We start from the raw sequence: 20,867 nt of genomic DNA on the forward strand, positions 1-20,867 counted from the left end.
AATACAGATGGTGATTGAAACTGGTGGGCCTGGGCCTGGGCCTGGGCCATGATTGCCAAAATATGACCAAAATAATATATCTAAACACAATGTAAAATCTCTTTTAATCATCACTAGATCTGATTTCTAGCCATCAGATCATGCGATCTAGATCGGAAGGTTAAAATCCTCCAATGAGTAAAATTTGGGTTGACTTGGTAGTAAGGCTGTTAATGGACCACAATTTGGCCCATCCCATCATGGATCGGATTTGGATAATCTAAGCTCAATTCATGCTTTGTATTGGACTCGAGCTTCGTAGCTAGGCCAGGCATAAGTAAATAAATTTATTTATCATATATTTAAATTAAATTTATGTATATATATGAAAAAGATACATCTAGGTGACAACTTGCTACATTGGTTAAAGTCTTGAGTTCTTCACAAGTAATTCCAAATCACTCTCTTCCAGAATCTTCTTCAACTTGCACATACCTTCTAACTAGGTTCATATTCAGTCTTTGTTACACATGACTTTACAAAACCATCCACCATTTTAATTATAGAAAAAACAAAAAACCAAAAAACCAAAATCATATAAGATAGAAAGGCGCCTCAAGAATACAAAAAAAAAAAAAAAAAAACACTCAAGGAGATCCAAAACTTGGTAAAAAGAAATACAGAAGAAAATACACGAAACTGGCACCGGTACCGCTTTTAAGTATTTGAGTTGTATGGTAAAAGGTGGGATGTGTAGAAACTAAAAGCGGACGATGTCACCAAGGCAATCGAAGAAGTGTGAGATGCTAATCTTCTCTTTACCTGAGTAAATAGCTTCCGCAGCCCCACCATGCTCGCCCTGGACAGCCATTTCTATTAACATGTAGAGCTTCTTGATCGGCATCTGAAACGAAGAAAGAAACCGTACATAAATTTACAGAGTTAGAAGCATGAACCTAACAGCCTAAGTTTATCATTCCCTTAGCTTCTAAAAGATACACCCATTTTGCTCAACATAATAAATTATACAAAAGAACAAAGTTTGATCCCTATTTTAATTAAAGGTTCACCTGAATGTAGCAATTTTTTAAACCAACTTTATAAATCAAGAGAAATAAGAAAAGAAGGAAAATCTGGTATCCTACAAAACAAATTAATGAGGTAACAAACATATTTTGGATATTACGTACCGACCACAAGAAGGCTGAAATTAAACAAATTTCAATAACAAAGAGGTTCAGATCAATTTAAGGCCCAAGGCAAATCTTCAGTGATGTTATGCTTAATTCTGATTTATCTCTAAGGCTCCAGTATAACATGTGTTCAATTCCATTGTCTCATCAGGTCTTTACGCTTTAATTTTCCTTTCCTTATTTGATATCAGAAGTTTTGGTGAACTACAAACATACATTAAGAAGTATCACCAAGTGGGTCGTTATCCAAAACTCCCCTTATACCATCAACTCATGATAATGCTATAATTTGTCGTTGCTTTGTATCTTTTGGATGGTACCATTACAATCATCCTTAAGTAGCCTAAATTTTTAATATGTTTCCAAGCTATGTTACTGCAACCAACCATATCTACCCATACCTCTGTCTTTAATAGTAGTTTGTTTTTATTGGAATTTTTCAAAAAATCCATAAATTCCAATATGTAAGTTGATTTCCATAAAAAAAACATATATATATATATATGTTGGGGGGGGGGGGGGGGGGGGGGGGGGGGGGATGCTTCACAATGGAAGAAGAAAAGTTGAAGAAGAAGAGTGAAGACGCCAGAAAGTCGGCAACATTCACCTCTTGGGGTGAATGTTGAAAAGTCCGTTTTTAGAGAGTTGGGGAGTTGCGTGAGTTGGCAACTCGTGTGGGTTAACCGTTTCAAACCCACAAAGTTAGTCAACTTTCACTAGTTGCAGACTTTCACACCCACGCAACACACCATTATCAAACATACCCTTAATATATAATATAGAATTCCTCTAACACCCCTAGAAACTTAATGTTTTACTATCAACAAGGGTGCACACAAAATTAATATAGTTTTTATCTATCCATTATCTCTTTAATAAATTTTCTATTACCTTTATGTCTTATCTTAAAAAAAAACTATTATTATTCAGAAAGCATCTGTCACATGTACTCCCCTAGTAAAAGAATTAACAAATCGGCCTGAATAGAAAGAATTTTAGCTTACATCATTCAGGGCATTGGCGGCAGCATCAACATCGTCTTCAGCAAAAACATTTAGCTGTTCTAAAACCTGTGAAGAGAAAAGACAAAAGGAAGATATAAATATCAATCATAACTTCCTAAAAAAAGTTAGAATAAAAGATATGGATCAGGAAGTGAGAAGGAATGTACACAAAACTTGTCTTAGTTAGATTCCAAATGAACTGTTTGATAGAAGATTTAAACAAAAAGAAAAGGCAGGTGTCCTTAACTCCTTATGATCAGTCAACTTCTTTCGAATATAAGAAGAGAAATATTGGAAACTCTTAACCAAGACATTATAAACCCTTGGTCAAACTCTGATAAACCAGTAGATGGTGCAACTACAGCAACTACCACTTCAAGATCACATGTTTCAAGTCAGTTGACTCTTGGAGTGAAAACTATAAACAGATATCTATCTGGATGCAGATTCCAAAAAATATTTGAAAGGGTTGAAAAGAACGTTCTTATGATCAATTTGAACACTATTTTCTTATGTAAGAAGAGAAATAGAGAATACCACTGGCTGCTACATTATAATCCCTTTCTTAACACTGATAGACCACTTGATGACGCACCAGCAGTTACTGACACTTCATGGTTTCAAGTTTTGAGTCAAAAATCATGGTATGAAGTAGTGAACAAGCACACACATATCATGATAGACCACTTGATGACGCACCAGCAGTTACTGACACTTAAGATTTGTGGACGTGCACACTCGCACACATAAGTAGGCATCTATCCGAGTATAATCTATAGAGCATCTGCTCCAAATAGGTTGCTAAGAGACAGGTTGTTACATTGTTTTGCTAAAGAAGAGGCTGCTAAGAGGCATCAATCATTGTATTTTTATTAGGCCTGCCAAGTGAAATGGGGGTGATATATCAGTTTGTTATTTCATCTGTTTCCTGCTTGTACATATAGGCATGCATAAGTCCATATATCCAATGAATTACTATTAGTAACGGATCTGTAAATCAATGTTACTGACCCAGGTGTAGAAAGAGGAACAATTTTAATCCAAGCACGGATTCTCCAAATGTGAAAGTTTCGACCAACCAGTTCTCCATGAAAATATAGAAGTCATCCGTATTTACAAATATACATATATGTATAAAATACACGAAGATGCATGCATACGCATGTGAGTAAATATATAATCCATGGAAATTCTGAAAACTACAGGTGTAGTACCTGAGGTTTAAAATCCTTTTTCAAAGTGATGTTCCATTTTAGGAGGATAACCGAGACGGCCTTGACCAAAACAGTCAGGTTTTGGGTCAATGTTTCATATGATTCTCGAATGAAACCGGAATGTTCGCCGAAAATGGAACGAAACCTTGAACCATGGCAGTGCCAGCACTTTACACAATCACATGATCACCGGTGTTTTAGAGTGAAGTAAAATGAGATGGATACCATTTTGATAGACATCAAGTATCTCTGAAGTAGTTACATAGGCCATAATCGAATTGTCCTAAACTTGTTTCCAGAATTATGATTCTTAGTGTATTTTCAATTACCTTTTTAGCATCTTCAGTTCGCAATTTCGGGACATGGTAAGTGACAGAGAAGGCATCGCAGATTCCAAGTGACTCCAAGAAATCCACCTCACTTGTTGTCCCAATCACCAGAATGTTTTTCCCCTGAAAGAAAGGAAGCATAACAAATATGAAATTAGAGAGCTTTCAGGGACTTCAGCAAGGTCGGAATATACTGGTATGCTCAAATATTATAGCGTGTTAAAGCCGTGCTTTATGTCAGGCTTGTAACCATGGAGATACTCTGAATTTGAATGTCTTCACTCATGAAAATTACACCATGAAGATTGACTATAGAATGCTTTTGCTTCCGAAATGATTTTGGGAATAATTAACTGAAAAGGAACTTGATTCAGTAAGGTCCCCTTTATTCGATACAATGCTGTAACTGGCCCATGAAAAAACACTGGAAGGTGATGTGTTGATATATAGAAAACTAGATTAGAATTGTTCAAGAAGGCCATCTTAACTTTAATTGCAGGAACCATCAAGTGTTACTCTTGTAGAAGAATCACATCAAGATAAAGAACAATTTCCAGCTGCCAAGGTGATGTGCTAGCTCTAATGGCAATTATAAAGCTTATTTTTAGGAATTACGATTGTGTCATGCTGCAATTTTGTGTTCCGAAAGCTTGGTGTTTCATTTAATGGAGATGTACATGCCATCTTTAACTAACGAAACACCAACAATATAACATATTGAGGACTTTCAAGACATTAAAAAAAGTACACTTGCATGGTTCATAGTTTTAAGATGGACTATTATGAATAAATGTATTCTATTGTCCGTGTTGGCATCCAATTGGAGATTACACGGATTATATCTTATGCCAAAGGTAATTTCTCATAACATGGAGTGTGAATCCTCAATGACATGGATGTTTTTTCTCATCATTAGGAAGGCCATCCAGGAAAAGGAATTCATATCGTATACTGAAGAATAACAAGGAAGTTATCCTCACTCCACACGTGTAATGCCCAAGCCAAACAAGCATAGTGCATTAAACTAAGAGTCAACCGTAATAATGACTGCAGAAAAAGTCATTAAAAAATCAAGGCTGGATTTTCAGCAACCCAACATATTGATGAACGTCCAATACATTATACACATCATCCTGCTCATATGTGCCACCTTAAAAGAGATTAAAATTGAGATCAACATCTCCAATTCCCAGCAAGCCTCCTAAAATGAAAAATTATAGTCCAATAACCATTCACCCCAATCAATGGAAGAAGAAGAATTAGTTTAGGAATTGCTTATAAAAAATAAGACTTAGTTTAGGAGTTTTATTTACTGTTATAACTTAATTAGGATTCTTCTGATTTCTTTATTTTTTATTTTCTGATTTAATTAGATAGATATAAGTAGGAGTTTTAGAAGAGGTAGTCTACAAATTAGTAGCGGTGTAATCAAAATTTTCTTCAGATTTGAGTTTATTTTGTGGATGATTCGAAGAATTTTATCATAAAAAAATAGTCCCAATCCACACTTGTGCAAAACCAGACCCGCCCAGCACATTCGCATAAATTAACAATATATGAAAATTAGTTTAAGTTTGGCAAACCTGGTACTTGTTTGACTCCAAAGTATTAATTTTACAAGAAATGATAATTGAAAAAACCACGCACTTGTGCATACCTTTGGAGGAAGACATTTGAGGAGGACCAACAATGTCTGAGAAATCAAGTTTGAAAAACGTGGTCCAATAGCAACATACTCCAATAACCTGCATCAAAGATGGATATTACCCATTGAATATAAAACATATTAAATATTAAGAGAAACAAACAGCAGACCTGAATCACAAAAAATTCATATCTGCAGGAATTACCTTTCAATGTCATCAAGGATGATGATACTAAATTGTGACTTGTAAGCATCCTCGAATACCTGTCAGGAAGATCTTTTTAGAAATGGCTTTAAACTTTTGACATACAGCTTTGAGCAGCAAAGATTAGCAACCAGAGACATAGAACTAGGACATAAATGTAAAGAGAAAACATTAATAAGTTTATCATGTTTTTCCACACAAAATAAAATTAGCGTAAATGATCCAGACGGTCAAAGCAATATTTCCTTTTTAACTTCAGATCAGTAAGTTTTGTAAAATCAATCAGGAAGTGCTCAAAAGTTTAGACTTTAGAGTAGCTTTAACAAACCTTGACAATCTGAGCACATTTACTGCTTTCACTAAGACCAATCATTGTTTCTGCTGAGACCTGTCCCCATGCCAAGAGTGTAAAGTTAGACACTAGAGAAGTAGGGTGGGGGAGGGGTGGAGGAACTTATAGGATAAAAAATAAATATTTGAAAAATAAAAAATTGGAGAGGAGCTTACAATCTTGACATAGGGGAAATCGCTGTCGATACCCACTGTAGCTGCCATTGAAGTCTTACCACTGCCAACATGATTATGTTTAAAAAAAAAAGAAAATATAAAGTAATGAAAGGCATGTTATACAAGGACCAGACATACCTGCCACTTGGGCCTTCCAAAAGGCAAGTAACAAGTGGACTTCCTTTGCTCACTTTAACTTGCTCCACTAGTAGCATAGCTCTTTGATAGATGTGTTTATGCCGTTCACCACAGTCCACCATGCCATTAAGTCTGCAAGTCACAGGTAGTGGACATGATATAACCAAACATCAGGCAAAAGCTAATGTTAATGTCTACAACCATACTAGCATCAATTGATTCTACTTGCAACCTAGGCCGACTCGGGAAATGTTTTCACTCAATGTGGATGTGATTTGAGAAATTTCACCCTTTTGAGTAGAAAAGCATGATGCTCAGCACATTCTGATCGATTAACTCATTTGAGTTAAGGGAACATCTCTTTCATTGTCTTTAGCATAATATATTATCACATTGTCTATATTAAGGAAAACTAGCCAGAGAACTCTAGAACCTTCTCAAAGCTGATTAAAAATGCTAGCAGAACATGCAGTGCAAATGTAATCTTGAAATAAATTCTAAAACTACATCACAAGCAGGTGATCAGGTTCATGCTTGCTTAAAAGGAAAATTCAAGATGTATATCGCTAAATGATAGACTCAATCGCCAGTTGGCAATGTACACATTAGCATGAGAATCTTTAATTGCATAAAGAGTAATAGTTGTATTTAGCTTCCAAACTCTAAATATAGAGCTCTCAAAGAGAGTAAACATCGTTATTCCTATGGAATTTTGTCGACACCCCACAATAGGCAGAGCTTAGAGCTCAAATGGTGAAATGGTGAAATGTTCAATTTGAAAATGATCAACATAACAAGGTTTTGTTAGCCTGATCCCTAGCCAAAGTATGAATAAAATAATGGGGTCATGTGCTATATAATTATACGATGCTTCTAACTGTTGGCAACAAAAGCCGATTACAGCCCCAATTAGAAGGAATGTGGACGAAGGCAAGAGGATATGAGCGCAATAATTGTTGAAGGTTCTAAAAGAGCAAAAGGAAGACCAAAAAAGATGTGGACTAAGGCAGTAATGGTGGATATGAGCACATTTGAACTTACAGAAGACTTGGCTTAAGACAGAATTGAATGCAGGAACAACATTCACTCAGCCAAACTCAAACCTCGGGATAAGGCTTTGATGGTGATGATCAAGACAGTCCTAAATGTTCAAATTGGGTTCCTTATGAAGCATAATGCAGGGACCAAATTGAGCTGGTTTAAATATGATTCAGGAGTAAGACAATTGGACAATTTCAGAACACCAATTTTTCAAATGGCTAGGTAAAAAATAAATCTTTTGCAATTCAAAAATAGATGTGGTGCCCTCATTATTTTTGTAGTTTAAAATCATGACTTCAGCAACATTAAGAATAAAAACCTGAACTGCCTAAGCTAGGTTTTGTCCTAAAGGAAAGAAAATTCAGAAAGCTGAAAAAAAACCCTACTTTATTATCAAAACATTTGCCTAACACAGGAATGTACAGACCTTTGTTCAAGCTAAACCAACATTAGGTGAGCAGAACTAGTTTAAAAGTGAACTCAATGCACTTTCAATCCTGGAGATTAAAATTAGCTTTTTCTTCTTCTTTTTTTCTTCTGTTCTTTATTTCAGGCCTTTCTCTCCATGGATGTAAAAAAATTATGAAACCAAAAAGAAATACCTGCATCGCTCAAGGTTATCTGTGGAGGCTCCAAAAGCAGGAATAATTTCTTGGAGAGCATGCAAAAAATCATCCATGGTAACTTTAATACTCTCCTCATCCACAGGTTTAGTTAGATCATCTAGGCTTAGCTGCCGGTTCAAGGCAAATGATACTGCACTTTTTACAACACCTTCAAGTTCTGCTCCACTGAAATTCTTTGTCCGGGCAGCTGCAAACATAAAAAAGATTTTCCATAGTACATTGATTAATGAGTCCGCTCAAATTGCGCACACGTAAGTCTTATAATTTCTTACATGGTAGGTAAGTGAAATCATCCAAACATACAAACTACAAATCTCAATTAGTCCCACCGTAATGTCAAGCATCCATAATGGGTCTCCTCAAACCACCAAGCCTTTCCTATTGTCTTGCCCTCATGCTTTGATTGGCCCAGTTGATGAGTTGTTCAGTCAGTGCGATTCATGATATAAGAAGTCAACATGCACGACATTCAAGGTGACATGTCGTATGACCAATTCGGTGTAGTGTACACTTAATCGAGAGTGATGATGTGGAGACATGACTGGCATGCATGTAATGTCAGATTTTCATAAATGTCACCCTTGCAGTTTGCCAGATGGCCAATAGCTATGTCAAGAGAATAGAACCAAATCTCTAAGTCTTGAACCTTGTAAGATTTTTAGTTCTTAAGCAACACAAGAAAGTGGGACAATAGCATGACTTGAAATCATAAGTAGGGCAGAATGGAGTGGATATGGGGTCAGCAGATCGTATCTGAATCATCATCATCATCAAACCCTATCCCAAAGATTTGGGGTTGGCTGAATGAATCCACCTCCTCCATTCAATGCCGTCCGAACCCATGTCTTCTGTTATTGAAAGTGCATTCGATCCACTTTCATCATCTCAATCCCCATTCCTTTGGATCTTCCTCTCACTCTTTTAGAACCTTCAACTTGCATGATCCTTCTATTTTAAGGATTTACTGCATATAAATCCTTAAAATAGGACCTTTCATAAATGGATCCAAATAGAGTGTAGTGGGTCCAAGTTAGATTCAAGGTCGTAGGGTTGAAGGTCATCTCGGAATTGGATCCTAGTCTAGGAGCCCTTCTGCTCCTTAATATAGGTTGTAGAAACAGGGCAAACAGTTAGCTACATGCATCGGGTCTAAGCCATAGTTGATTCAACAGTAGGATCCACTCAGATCTGGTTCAAGTATGGACAAATTTTAAAATCTCATATCCTTCCACCATTTCGGGTTTTTCAGATACTGAAACGAAATGAAAGATTCAATTTAAATCACTAAAAAAAATTAGATTTTTCATAAATTAATATGGAAAACGGTTTTAAGTGTCTAAAATAGAATTAGAATTAAAAATCATACTTCTTCATATCGAAACACTTCCAAAAATTTCCGAAACAAATATATGTACCTTGAAACACTACATTTTTATTTATAAATCAAGCTAGAATTACATTTTTTTTAAGAGATGGAATGAACTTTAGCAATTATGTATGATACTTTCTTCATATTGCTACACATTGAAAATAATTCAAAACATTCCAAAACAAACATTGAATACCTCGAAACATTGCACTTAATGCATAAAAAATGTTAGAAAAGTTTATTTTAATTGATTAAATGGATCTTAGAGGTTATAAAAAATATACATGTTGCCAAATGATAAGGCATGTGATTTTTACTCATATGATTGTGAATTTGACTCCCACCAGTTATGCTTCTGTTAATGGCATAATTACATATAAAATTATATGTAAACTAGAAGAAAATGGTTAATAATATCATTAGAGCGAAAAGTTTACACTTAATAATGTGGTAAAAACTAACATCATGAAAGAACATTCAAAGTAATGTACCACACACATGAAAGTGCATCAGAATGTGGACTTGTGTGGGGCTCAAAGTAGTTGGGAATTGGGATCATATTCTAGTCCTCCAAACCGCACATGGTCTACTCATCATACATCTTGGACATATTCAACCCAAGTCATGTGTTCTCAGTAACACATTGTGTCATGGAAAGAGGGGAATGGGAGCATACATGATGGTAAAAAGAAGTCAAGAAGATAGTCTTGATTATTAAAGCTTTACTTTTCTAGTGGTCTTTGATTGTTAAAGAATGTAAAGGATTGCTTTTGAAGATTTTGTATTTTGATGGGATATTGTGGTTCATGGTTCTCGGTAATTTTTTTCTTTATTTAGCCTTCTAATGGACTTCTAGTTCATCTAGGCTATATTTTTATTTTGGGGTCCGTCCCTTTGTAATACAAATACCTACTCATCGAAAAAGAAAAAGGAAAAAACTCCCTCTGATTGTTTCAATTTACAATCCCCGAACAGAAATAATCTGAGAATTATTTTTCGTCAAAGAAATCATTCAGCGTCAAGTTATAACTTGTAATTATAAAGTAACTTCTCAAAAGCATAGCCCACTAAAACACATACCAAGCTCTTGAAGGCTCAGGTCTGGAGCAAGAAAAGAATTCTCTTTCATCTTGTTAGTATGAATTTGAAGAATTTGTAAACGGCCATTTTCATCAGGAAGGCTTATCTCAACTTGAACCTCCAAACGTCCGGGCCTGCAAACCAAACAATCAAAAGAAAATAAAAATTGCATTCATAAGGACTTTTTTGGATTAGAGGTCTTAGCATAAAGAACTCCCATTAAATCAATAGGATCACATCCAGCTTGCCAGCCATCAAAAATAAACACGATCAAGAACATCAACATTTTACAAATTTCCAAACATCTAGAACTACATAAATGGTAACTGAACTTCCATATTTTTCCAACATCATTCTTGCTTTAAAGAAAGAAAGAGAAACAATGATCATATGAACAAACAAAGTTTATTGCTTTATATTGGCCATGCAGATTAAAATTGACTACAGCCAACCAGATAAATGAGTATTAGCTTCATTTATTATTTGAGGACTTTCTTGACATTAGATAATCCTACATTGATCAATTCACACACACACACACAGAGATTCACCTCAAAAGAGCTTCATCAAGCAAATCCTTTCTGTTAGTCATTCCAATCAGCAGAACATTATTCAAAGACTCCACACCATCTATCTAAAAAACAATTACTTGCTTAGTTGATAACAATATATAGTTAAAATATATAGAAATTTCAATTTTGATTCTAGCAGGCATGGAAACCACTTCAAACTGAAAACTGACCTTCGTAAGCAGCTGGTTCACGATGCTATCATGAACTCCAGTACCATCTCTAGTTGATCCTCTTGACTGTACATTAAAACAAAAGCATATTACGTATAATCAGACACTCTAAGCAAATAAAGAGAAGTGTACAAATGGTCAGGGCCCCACAAATAAACGAACATGGACGAAGTAATCCATTAAGGTAAATTAAGTAATATGCATTTAAACCAAGTCCAAATAGCATAAAAGGTCATACTGCCATAAAAATTGCCATTTTTTTATGCAATGTTGTCTTTCTTAATTGACAATAAGGAATAAGGGTCAGTAAGTTAAAGTTGTGTAAGCTCCAACCTTACAAATAGCATCAATTTCATCAAAAATGATGACATGCAACTCACTTTGATCCCCTGAAAAGAGTCAATTAAGGCATTATATACTGAATAGCTACTAAGTACACTTCATGCATATATCTTGCTTTACTCACCTTGTGTCCTTTGGTCATTCTCAGCATCAGCAAACAGATCCCTTACATTCTTTTCGGTTTCTCCAACAAATTTGCTCAACACTTCAGGTCCATTAACAATCTAGAACGTAATGATCAAAGGAGAAGAAAAGTAAGTAAGCATTCACTGATATGATATAGAGATATCACCCACAATTTCAAGCATTGTTCATAACTCCTTAGCTTTCAAACCAGAGATCCTAGAGAGTATCATCAAATCAGTGGTAAAGGATTGCTCCAGTGAGGTAATGCGCATAAGCACACAAGGTGACATAATGAGACAGTTTCCTATGTTTTGTTCCAAGTAAACTATTATTTTGAGGATGAAGACAAGAGTTTTATGTTCTCACAAAACTAGGTGTAAATAATGAGGTTATGGTCAACAAGACAGCTCATGGAAAGAAAATGACATGAACATGGCAGCAATAAGTTTCACTTTTAAAGCAGAAATTTTTAGCTAATATACAAATAGGTAGGTGTTATCGATGAGACTAGTTTACTTTAGGAGGCTTCAGTGGCACAAGCTTCAACTTTCCAAGATATTCTTATTGTTTTTTAGGAGCTTTTCGAGCTAAGTTGGGTTTTTTCGTTGTCCATCTCACTTTTGTTCCAATTGTGGCATTCATTCAAGGGAAAGAATCCTTTGGAGCTTGACTCCTTTTGTGGTGTGTTGGGTCACTTATAGGGAAAGGAACAACTGCATCTTTGAAAGAAATGAGATCCAGAAAATTTTCATAAATACTACGGGTATTCTCTTTTCTTTTCTTTTTTTGGTGTAAAACCTTTAAGAAATTTAAAAATGTTTCTTTAAGGACCCCTTGTTTAGGTGGGACTGGATTTGTAACGTGGCTGAGTAATGTGCTGCCTTGCGGTTGTATTGTTTCTTCTTGTTTAGGTCTATTGACCTCCCTTTCTTTTTTTCTCTAAATTTTTTTTCTACTTATCAAACGAAGATGATGATTAATTTCTTCGTTAATTAATTCAAAAGAATTGAAGAATAAGAAAAATATGAAAGAATTTTTTTTTTTTTTTTTTAAAGTAACAGGGCACTTAGCCCTAGATTATGTAATATATAGCCAAAAAGGATTATCAAGTATATAACTGGATCATCCATTACTGTGAAATTGTGGTACCTTTGGTTCCCTTCCATTTAACATTTTCCCAATCTGTCGAGCCATTAGAGTCTTGCCAGTACCAGGAGGCCCAAAAAGCAGCATTCCCTTTACATGCTTGATGCCCAATCTGGAACATCAAAGACTTTTCTAGTTAGGAGTAGCAGTACACAAACATACAAGATGAAAAGTTCATAGAATAACAACTGATTAAAAAGTACATTACTTATTGGTCACATGGGGTGGAAAAACTCGGGAGGCAAATGCTCTTCGAAATATATCGGCAAACTCCGCACTTAGACCACCTATACCCAGTGACTGAAGATTAAACTCCTTCTGCCTAAAGATGTTGCTGCTGGCAGCTTCACGCTGGTTGACGATCTGCACATCTCCATTTAAAAACAATTACAAAGTAAAATTGCCAGCAGTGCAAGATCGTTAAAGATATCATCAGTGGACAATCAACACAAATGTAAAAAATAAATCGGTAAGCATATGACAAAGAAAATGAAATATAACCTTGATTCCACTGGCATTCGGTGCTTCAAACACAAAATATGTTTCACTCGATATCTTCCCTCTCTCAAGGGTGTTGGATTTTTCTTGCCCCTCTACAGAAGCCTGATTAACTGTAAAGATATAGTTGGTACCGTGATATTCAAATGAAACCCTTTGTCCTGCTGTCATAACCTGCACTTTCACAGTTTCACCAGACATTTTCAAATATTATCATAGAAAATGTATATTAGAGCTCACAATAACAACAAAATTACAATCACATAGGTTCCTACTTTCGGTTGTGATGTATTTGTGGACAGGTCATTTTCAAGAAATGCGAGCAGAGAATTTGGGTTTAATTAAGATTCACAGTGATAAACCCTAAGCTCTCTCTTCTAAAGTAGAACTACTTTCATAGAAGAGCCTACAATGAAATCAAGAAAGGAATATGCATTACTTGCTCAAATGGTTCATAGTTTTGAGAAGATAAATTACAGAGTTGCTATATTGTTAGAAAATTAGGGTTAAGGAGAGGAGGAACATTGAGAGGAGAATGAGTAGGTCACTCCCAATAGGGTTCATCATCTCTTTTATATTAAAAACATGTGGTTGGTTGTGTGGGCGTAAGTATTGGGCTCACATGACCTTACATTAATGATAAATAAGACATGGGTCGTGTGGGCTTTAAGTATTGGGCCCACATGACATACAATAAGAAAGCTCCAAAGCAAACACCCTCGAGAAGAGAAAATTGATGTATGCCAACTATGCATAAATCCAACATTGAAGTAGCATGATACAATTCATCACAAACTTCTGAAGAAAGACGTTCCACATGTCCTGAGCCAGGCAATAATGAAGTGAAAAAAATGGTTCATGGATTCATCTTTTGCTTCAAAAAAAGAATGAAAATCAACAATAATCCTATAAAGAAGACAAATATAATCCAATTACAGGTGATCCATAATTACGATCCAATAAAAATGGCAGTCCATAAAAATAAAAATAAAAAGTAATCCGGGAAAGAATGCTTGATCCCCGAAAAAAGGAAGCTAGGAAATCAAAGTATGAGGAAGAATGCTAAAAAAAAAAAAAAGATAAAAGGACTTCACGAAAGAATCCCTTCCGGTCCTGAGCCCACAATCTCATCTTCATTCAAGAAGACTATATAGAGCCTTCAAGATGAGACAAGACGCTAGGAATTATATCAATTTCCTAATCATTGAAATAAGTCATTGAGATTCCTCCTAAAACTAATGTTCCAAGAAAAATCTTCCCCATTTCATACTATGAACTCCTTGACATGGTAATCTTTCCTAGAAAAGCGGGAAAAAAAAACTGGAGAATCCTCTTTAAGAGGTAAGTCTCTGTACCATTTATCCTCTCCAAAACCTAATGTTATCCCCTAAAACAATCTTAAAGAATTTTTTTTTTTTTTTGATCGGTGAAAACAATCTTAAAGAATATGCTCCTGAAAAAATCTATTTGAACCTTCAATAGAGCTTTCCACACATATCACAACAATAAGAAGCTCGCAGTCCTCTATTGTCCAAACTGGAAAAAATATTATCGTATTAGGCGAAAATAACCCTCCTCCAAACACTAGAAGCCTCCTCCCAAATCCTCCATAACCACTTTCCAAAGAGAAATATATATATTCCAAGTCGTTTACCCCTCCTCCCCCACCACCCCCACCTAAAAAAGAAAAAAAGATCACAAATGAACTTCCAATTAACTAAACAATACTTTAAGGACTCATCTTGAGCTTTCCATACAAGATCTTTTTCATTAACATTCCCAGTCATTTTACCACACCATTCAGCATTGTGAACAAGGACATCTAATATATCAGAACACTATAAAGAACTCTGTTAATGAGATTTGTATTATCTTGATTTTCCCCAGAAGCCAAGTCTTTTTTCAAACAACTCAATGATTGGATCCCACAATGCTTTATATTGGTATCTGACCAAAAGTCCAAGTTATGTCAATTGGTATAACTGTCATAGTTATCCAAAAAAAAGGACCCCATAATAACCTCACTTTTTACCCAAATTTATACTCAATTCTCAGTTTCAAAACAACATAAAAACACCCAAAAATGAGTTGGTCCAATAAGCCTTGATAAAAATGAGATTATCATCAAATAAATGAAGGTGTAATATGCTAAAACCACCATTCCCCACTTTAAAGTCCTTTATTGCCCCAATATCTACCACTTTAGAAACCATTTCCCCAAGGCTTCGATCACAGTATCAAACAAGAATGGAGAAAGAGGATCCCCCCAGTCCCAAATTCCTAGGATACCTAAAATAACTAGCAGGGGAGGAATCACTTTTGCTGGAGATCCACTGACTTTTTTGGCAGGGAGAGGATTCTCTGGAACTTATTCCCCCAGCCATTTGTTGGGGCCTATGGAAAGAAAAGAGCAGGCAAATCTTCCAAGGAAAGGAGCACTCTTTGTAGGAAATCATGTTTTGTATTGAGGGTCTTTTTTCCTATTGGTGTAAGCAATTTCGAGAGTTCAGGGGGTTCTCGTTTGAAGATTTCTTGTTTAGGTGGGATCTTCTGTGTAGGGGTGACCGATCTTAAGTGCGTGCGGCTTTGTTTCTTGTTTTTTTGTCTGTTCTATTGCCTTTGGGCCTTTGTTGCTTGTATCTTTCCTAGAGGACTTCTTGTCCTCTCTTCAATAAAATTCTTTTGGTTATCAAAAAAAAAAAAAATCGAAGGAGCAAGCATCTGCGTTTGTTCTAATTCACTTGGAATTCATAAACTGAACTACATCACATAATCCAAGGAGAAAAGTATGAAATTTCATGCAGAATAATTAAGTTAATTCTTAATTCTAATGCAAACTACAAGCAAAAAAAGGTGAAAATCAGAACAGTTGTGCTGATACTAAATTCCAAAGGCAGAAAAGACTTCGCAAGATCCAACAGTGTTCAGCAAGCTTTATCAACTGGCAGCAATTATGTGCCTAACTGATAATAGCAAGTATAAGCAAGAATGCAACAAAGAAAAGCCCAAGATATACGTTACCTGGTTAAGAAATTTCTTTCGAAGTTGCTGAGCCAAAAGAATGGCATCAATCTGCAAAAAAGTGTACTCGTGTCAGTCTTCCTACGGTAAAGGCCTTAGTGATTGAAAGGATTTGGGGCAACTGGCTATGTATCTCAACAAGAAACCAAGTAAGCAACCACGTCAAGACACAAAAAGATGCATAATCAGATTGCATTGGAGAATGTTTTAGGAGTAATGAATCCGAGGAAAGAAGCATACTTGTTCACTTTTAGTCCCTTTTTTCACAAATTCCAACTCTAGTGTAAGCAACGCCAAGTTGAAATCATCAGGTGGAATAAATCTACATAAAATGTTACCATCGAACAATTATAAGAAAGGAGAAAGTACACTACCAAGCATCTAAACTATGCCCACAAAAGAAAACAAACGTAAGGTGTATTCATCCAACCTGCTCACGGAAATTGCATCCCCACTGGAGGCTTTCGCATGCCGACGTTGAATGGCATTCAAGGCAATATGACCATCGCGTATGCTTTCGTGAGCAGTATGCCTTGGTTAAGGGGCACAGGGAGTAAAATTTTTTACAAAGAACAATCAATCAGACCATTTTTATTGCTTAAAAATATTTCTTATATCTTTTGAAAAGTGAAGTAAAATATCTACATGAAAACCCAGTGCTCAAATACAGTGATTTACCTCCTTCCTTGGCTGGCAAGTCTTATTCTTCTCTCTCTTTTTTCCTTCTTCTTTATGTGCAAATTTATTAAGCAGAAAGAAAACAGACAAAAATGGTGGTCCTGAAGACCAGCCTAAAGCAAATATTACAGCAAACAAATACAAAAGACATAAATAGCTATCCTTGAGAAACTCCAGCTCCCATATGAAGGCAAAATCTTCAAAGAAAAACCACAGAAACTCAGACATAAGCGGACTAATAAAGCAAGAGAGCTGAGGTGAGAAAAAAAATTGACCTGAAATATGTCTACCAAGAGGTTCTTGGATGAGTTGGCAAGCCACCATAACCTCAAGGTCTTATTAAAAACCGGAAGAGCTTCTTCTTTTTTCTTTTCTTTTTTTGATAATTAAAGAAGTCATTAACATTCTAATATAGATCCTAGAGGTTAAGAAAACATACAAAGGATGAAATTTAAACTAAAAAAGAACTCAGCCTAGGAATAATGAGATCCCATCTGAAAATGAATCTTCAAGTAGCTTTTAGATTAGGAATATACCCAACTATATTGGATAGATTTCATGCCCAGTGCCTAGAACATAGAGAGGTGTGTCAAGACTATGCAAGCCAAAATGGTCATCATTTCCAAGCTACTAGATTATGTGTACCCAATTGTTTTCCATAGGAAATTTTTTTTTTGCAAAGTTGCAATCGGGTGGACCTGGAGGGTACTTCAATGTCAACAAGAACTTAGCCTTGGTAGTAGACAAATAATAGATATATGGTGTGCCAAACCCCTGAATGCGGACATAATATTGGGTTATTTCCAGTTTCGAAAGCTTTGTCAAGAGATCTCTCTGTGGATTTTGTTTTGGGTTTGCCAAGTTCAACTAAAGGGATTTGACTTTTTGTAGATGTGGAACGATTCTCTAAGATGGCTCATTTTTTTCCTACAGAAATTGTCATATGTTCTCTTATCTCTCCCCGATTCTTTAAGACCATTCCCTTGCATGGTATTCCCAAATCAATCACTTTGATCTATTGAGTGTTATGTTATCTGCCTCCGCTCATGAGTGCCACATACTCATGCATCATGCCCCAGTTCGACCCATGACCCTCTTATATTCATAATTGCACCTCTCCCCAACAGATCGGTCTTTTGGGGTAAATGGTTTGTCAACATGATCAAGATGTCAAATGAACCATTTTTTTTTATGGACTTTGTGGACATTGTGCACCAAATTACTTTTTTCAGTGTTTATTACCCTCAAACTAATGGTCAGACTGAAGTAGTGAAAAGAAGTCTTGGAGATCTATTGCATAGTATTGTTGGCCAGCAAAAGTGATGGGATATGGCACTATCTCATATTAAGTTTTCATACAACAGCCCAATCGATCATTCCACACAAAAGACTTTGTTTGAATTGAAGTAGTGCAAGGAAGATCACCAGGTAATGTGCTTCCGCAACCAAAAACCAATGGAAGCAAGTATTTTTCAGTTGGTGATTATTGTATAGTTTATTGCCCAGATATGATTTCATGGTGGCACCTACATCAAACTAAAAATGGAGGAGATTTGAAGCATATAAAATGTCAAGAAATTCAAGGAGAATTCCTGATATGTTTAGCTTCTTCCATAGTACAAGTTTCATTGTGTTATTCCAATATTAATTGATCAAACATACTAAACATTTCGAACCAAGGGGTAGCCTGAGACAAGATTGCTCGTGTGATTGACGTTGGTGAGACTTGCACAAGATGAGCACATGGTTTTAAATGTCATCCGAGGCCGCAATGACTTGCCCGAGTCATCTCGGTACCGTTAAGCAACAAGACGGATATGCACTGTGACTCAACTTTCACACCATCTCACGAGATAAATGAGATGACTAGAAACGATATTTTGAAAATCTCATACGAGACAGAAAAACTCGGCCAAGTTGACTGGGATTTTGTAGATTTTGATTAACATAATTAATTTTTTAGAATTTAAATTTTTATTATATAAATAAAACATGATTTTATGATTAAACATCTTCTAATCCACCTTATTCTATTAAAAATTTATAATTATTTTAATCCAAATATATGTAAATAAATCATAGTAAACCGAGTCAAGTGGTTTGTCTCGTCTGAGACGAATTGACTCGTCCAAGACAACTTGGTCTCGCCCACGGACGAGACATCAAAACGAGTTTTGAAACCATGGATGAGCATCATAATATCTTGTTTAGTGGAATGAATAGTTTCCAAATGATAATACTAGAGTGATTTTGAGAGTTTTGGCATGAAATTACATGAAAATGATAAGTGCGTGGCACATATACAAGGATTTCTTGGGTAGTTGCTATTTCTGTGTTCTTTATTGAGTAGTTTCTAATTTGGGAAGAGTTAGGTGCTATTTTATTTAAATAAAAGTTAGGTTAGTTTGCTACTGTTTTGGGCAGATTTAGATGTTATTTTTATTTAATTAATTTTAGAAGGTTGTTGGAGAGGCTAAGTAATAAAAGGAGGAGAAGAAAGAAAGGAAGGGGTGGAAAAATAATTCTCTCTCTTTTGAGAACAGGAGGCCATCCCCCTCGAGGTGGACTTGTCTATGTTACTCTCTCTTTTCTATTTATAAAGCTAGAATTTTTTATATAGTTCTGTTAAGTTCTTATCAGAAAACTGAATCAAAGAAAATCATTTACGGCACGAAATTGTAACACCAATCATATTGTTCTTCAGTTAATTCAAGTAAACATTTCAATTGATCAAACGAAGAATACTCTATAATATATATAACAGAAAGATAATAATTCAAAGAGCACAAACCACAACAAAACATAAAAGAAAAAAGGAAAAAAACGTATAAAAATGATGAATTGGGAAAGGATATCAGACAGAAAGAACGAACGAATCGCCCAGCAATGCGAGAACAAGCTTTGATCCAGGGACTGTGAACTTGTTAAGATCAGAAGCAGAGCAAAAGGCGAGATTCGTCAGAGCTAGATCTGGGGCTGGTGTGTTGGTGACGATCATAGTCGAAGGAGCCGTAGTTGAGGAACCAAATCGTGATCTCCCCGCCATTATTGAGTCTAACAGAGAGATCGAAAGGTGGGATTTTGCGCAGAGAGAGAGAGAGAGAGAGAAAAGTAATACAAATGATTTTCTTCAGTTTCAAGTGATGGAGACAAGAAAGAAATGAAATCGTTAGGCACTACAGGCAGTTGAAATGACAAAAAATATGTACTGCGATTCTCACAAGTCTGACGTGGGATGTGCAGTTAACCATAGATGTGTTTCCTCGCGATACGACTAAAAACCATCTACGATTATGTATGCATGTCCACGTCAGAATTGTGAGAATCACAATAGATCATGTGTCACCCCAGCACGACTCGAAAAAGAAAAGATTATTGAGAGGTAGATTTAAGCACAACCCTCGGACTTGGGTGAATACTTGAGACAACCCAGACATTGAAACAAGCTGATGAGACACCCCTTGCCTTGGTCTACCATGCCCGTAGGGCATAAAATGGCTCGGATTTTATACTAAATCCGAGTGATCCAAAAGGTTTGGAGTCTTAGAGTAGATCCGAATAAAAAAATGGATCGAATATGGTTTCATGGCCCATAATCTGAGTCGAATGCAGAACCATCTATATATACTCCTAGATCCAAAGTATATATTACTTCGAAAATTATACTTTTAGATTTTCCAAAATATCTTTTTCTACTACTTTAATATAACACAAATTCCTTTAATATAAAAAATTGATCCATCACAGAATCGTAGATCATGCTTTGAGATACATAGAATCATAAATCTTTTTTCTTGTGTATCCCAAGACAAATAATCTACAGTTTTGTGATGGGGGTGAATGTTAGAGAAGGACATCAAATTATCACAACTCTGGAAAAAAATGATTACAAAGAATAGCAATTAACAAAAAAGTGTAATAGAAAAAATGTTGAATTATCTGAAAGTATGCCATCGAAATCAAGCAATTCGATCACATCAGCTC

The 20,867-nt window shown here is 35.7% G+C and overlaps 1 protein-coding gene across 1 annotated transcript; it reads right to left on the reverse strand.

The window, feature by feature from the left end:
* Window positions 1-317: 317 nt before the first annotated feature.
* Window positions 318-20,024, reverse strand: LOC147392221 (vesicle-fusing ATPase-like). The gene is made up of 21 exons (XM_086457433.1): window positions 19,739-20,024; window positions 16,636-16,731; window positions 16,446-16,527; window positions 16,206-16,256; window positions 13,188-13,358; window positions 12,895-13,049; window positions 12,690-12,798; window positions 11,539-11,638; window positions 11,406-11,461; window positions 11,073-11,138; window positions 10,882-10,964; window positions 10,331-10,464; window positions 7,858-8,068; window positions 6,215-6,346; window positions 6,077-6,137; window positions 5,898-5,957; window positions 5,570-5,628; window positions 5,377-5,464; window positions 3,720-3,842; window positions 2,177-2,242; window positions 318-883 (listed from the first exon to the last, which is right to left on the reverse strand). The coding sequence occupies exons 1-21, from the start codon at window positions 19,927-19,929 to the stop codon at window positions 740-742; spliced, it is 2,238 nt and encodes a 745-aa protein (XP_086313559.1). The 5' UTR covers window positions 19,930-20,024; the 3' UTR covers window positions 318-739.
* Window positions 20,025-20,867: the final 843 nt, after the last annotated feature.

Source organism: Akebia trifoliata, chromosome 11, assembly GCF_017979445.1.
Source record: "Akebia trifoliata isolate Shusen 1 chromosome 11, ASM1797944v1, whole genome shotgun sequence".
NCBI lineage: Eukaryota > Viridiplantae > Streptophyta > Magnoliopsida > Ranunculales > Lardizabalaceae > Akebia > Akebia trifoliata.

Coding starts and splice junctions, on each gene's coding strand:
- LOC147392221 (XM_086457433.1), bottom strand. CDS start 19,929: ATGGCGGGGAGATCACGATTTGGTTCCTCAACTACGGCTCCTTCGACT. Junction 11,139..11,405: donor AAATTGATGCTATTTGTAAG/GTTGGAGCTTAC, acceptor TTTAATGTACAG/TCAAGAGGATCAACTAGAGA. Junction 5,465..5,569: donor ATCCTTGATGACATTGAAAG/GTAATTCCTGCA, acceptor TCTTTGATGCAG/GTTATTGGAGTATGTTGCTA.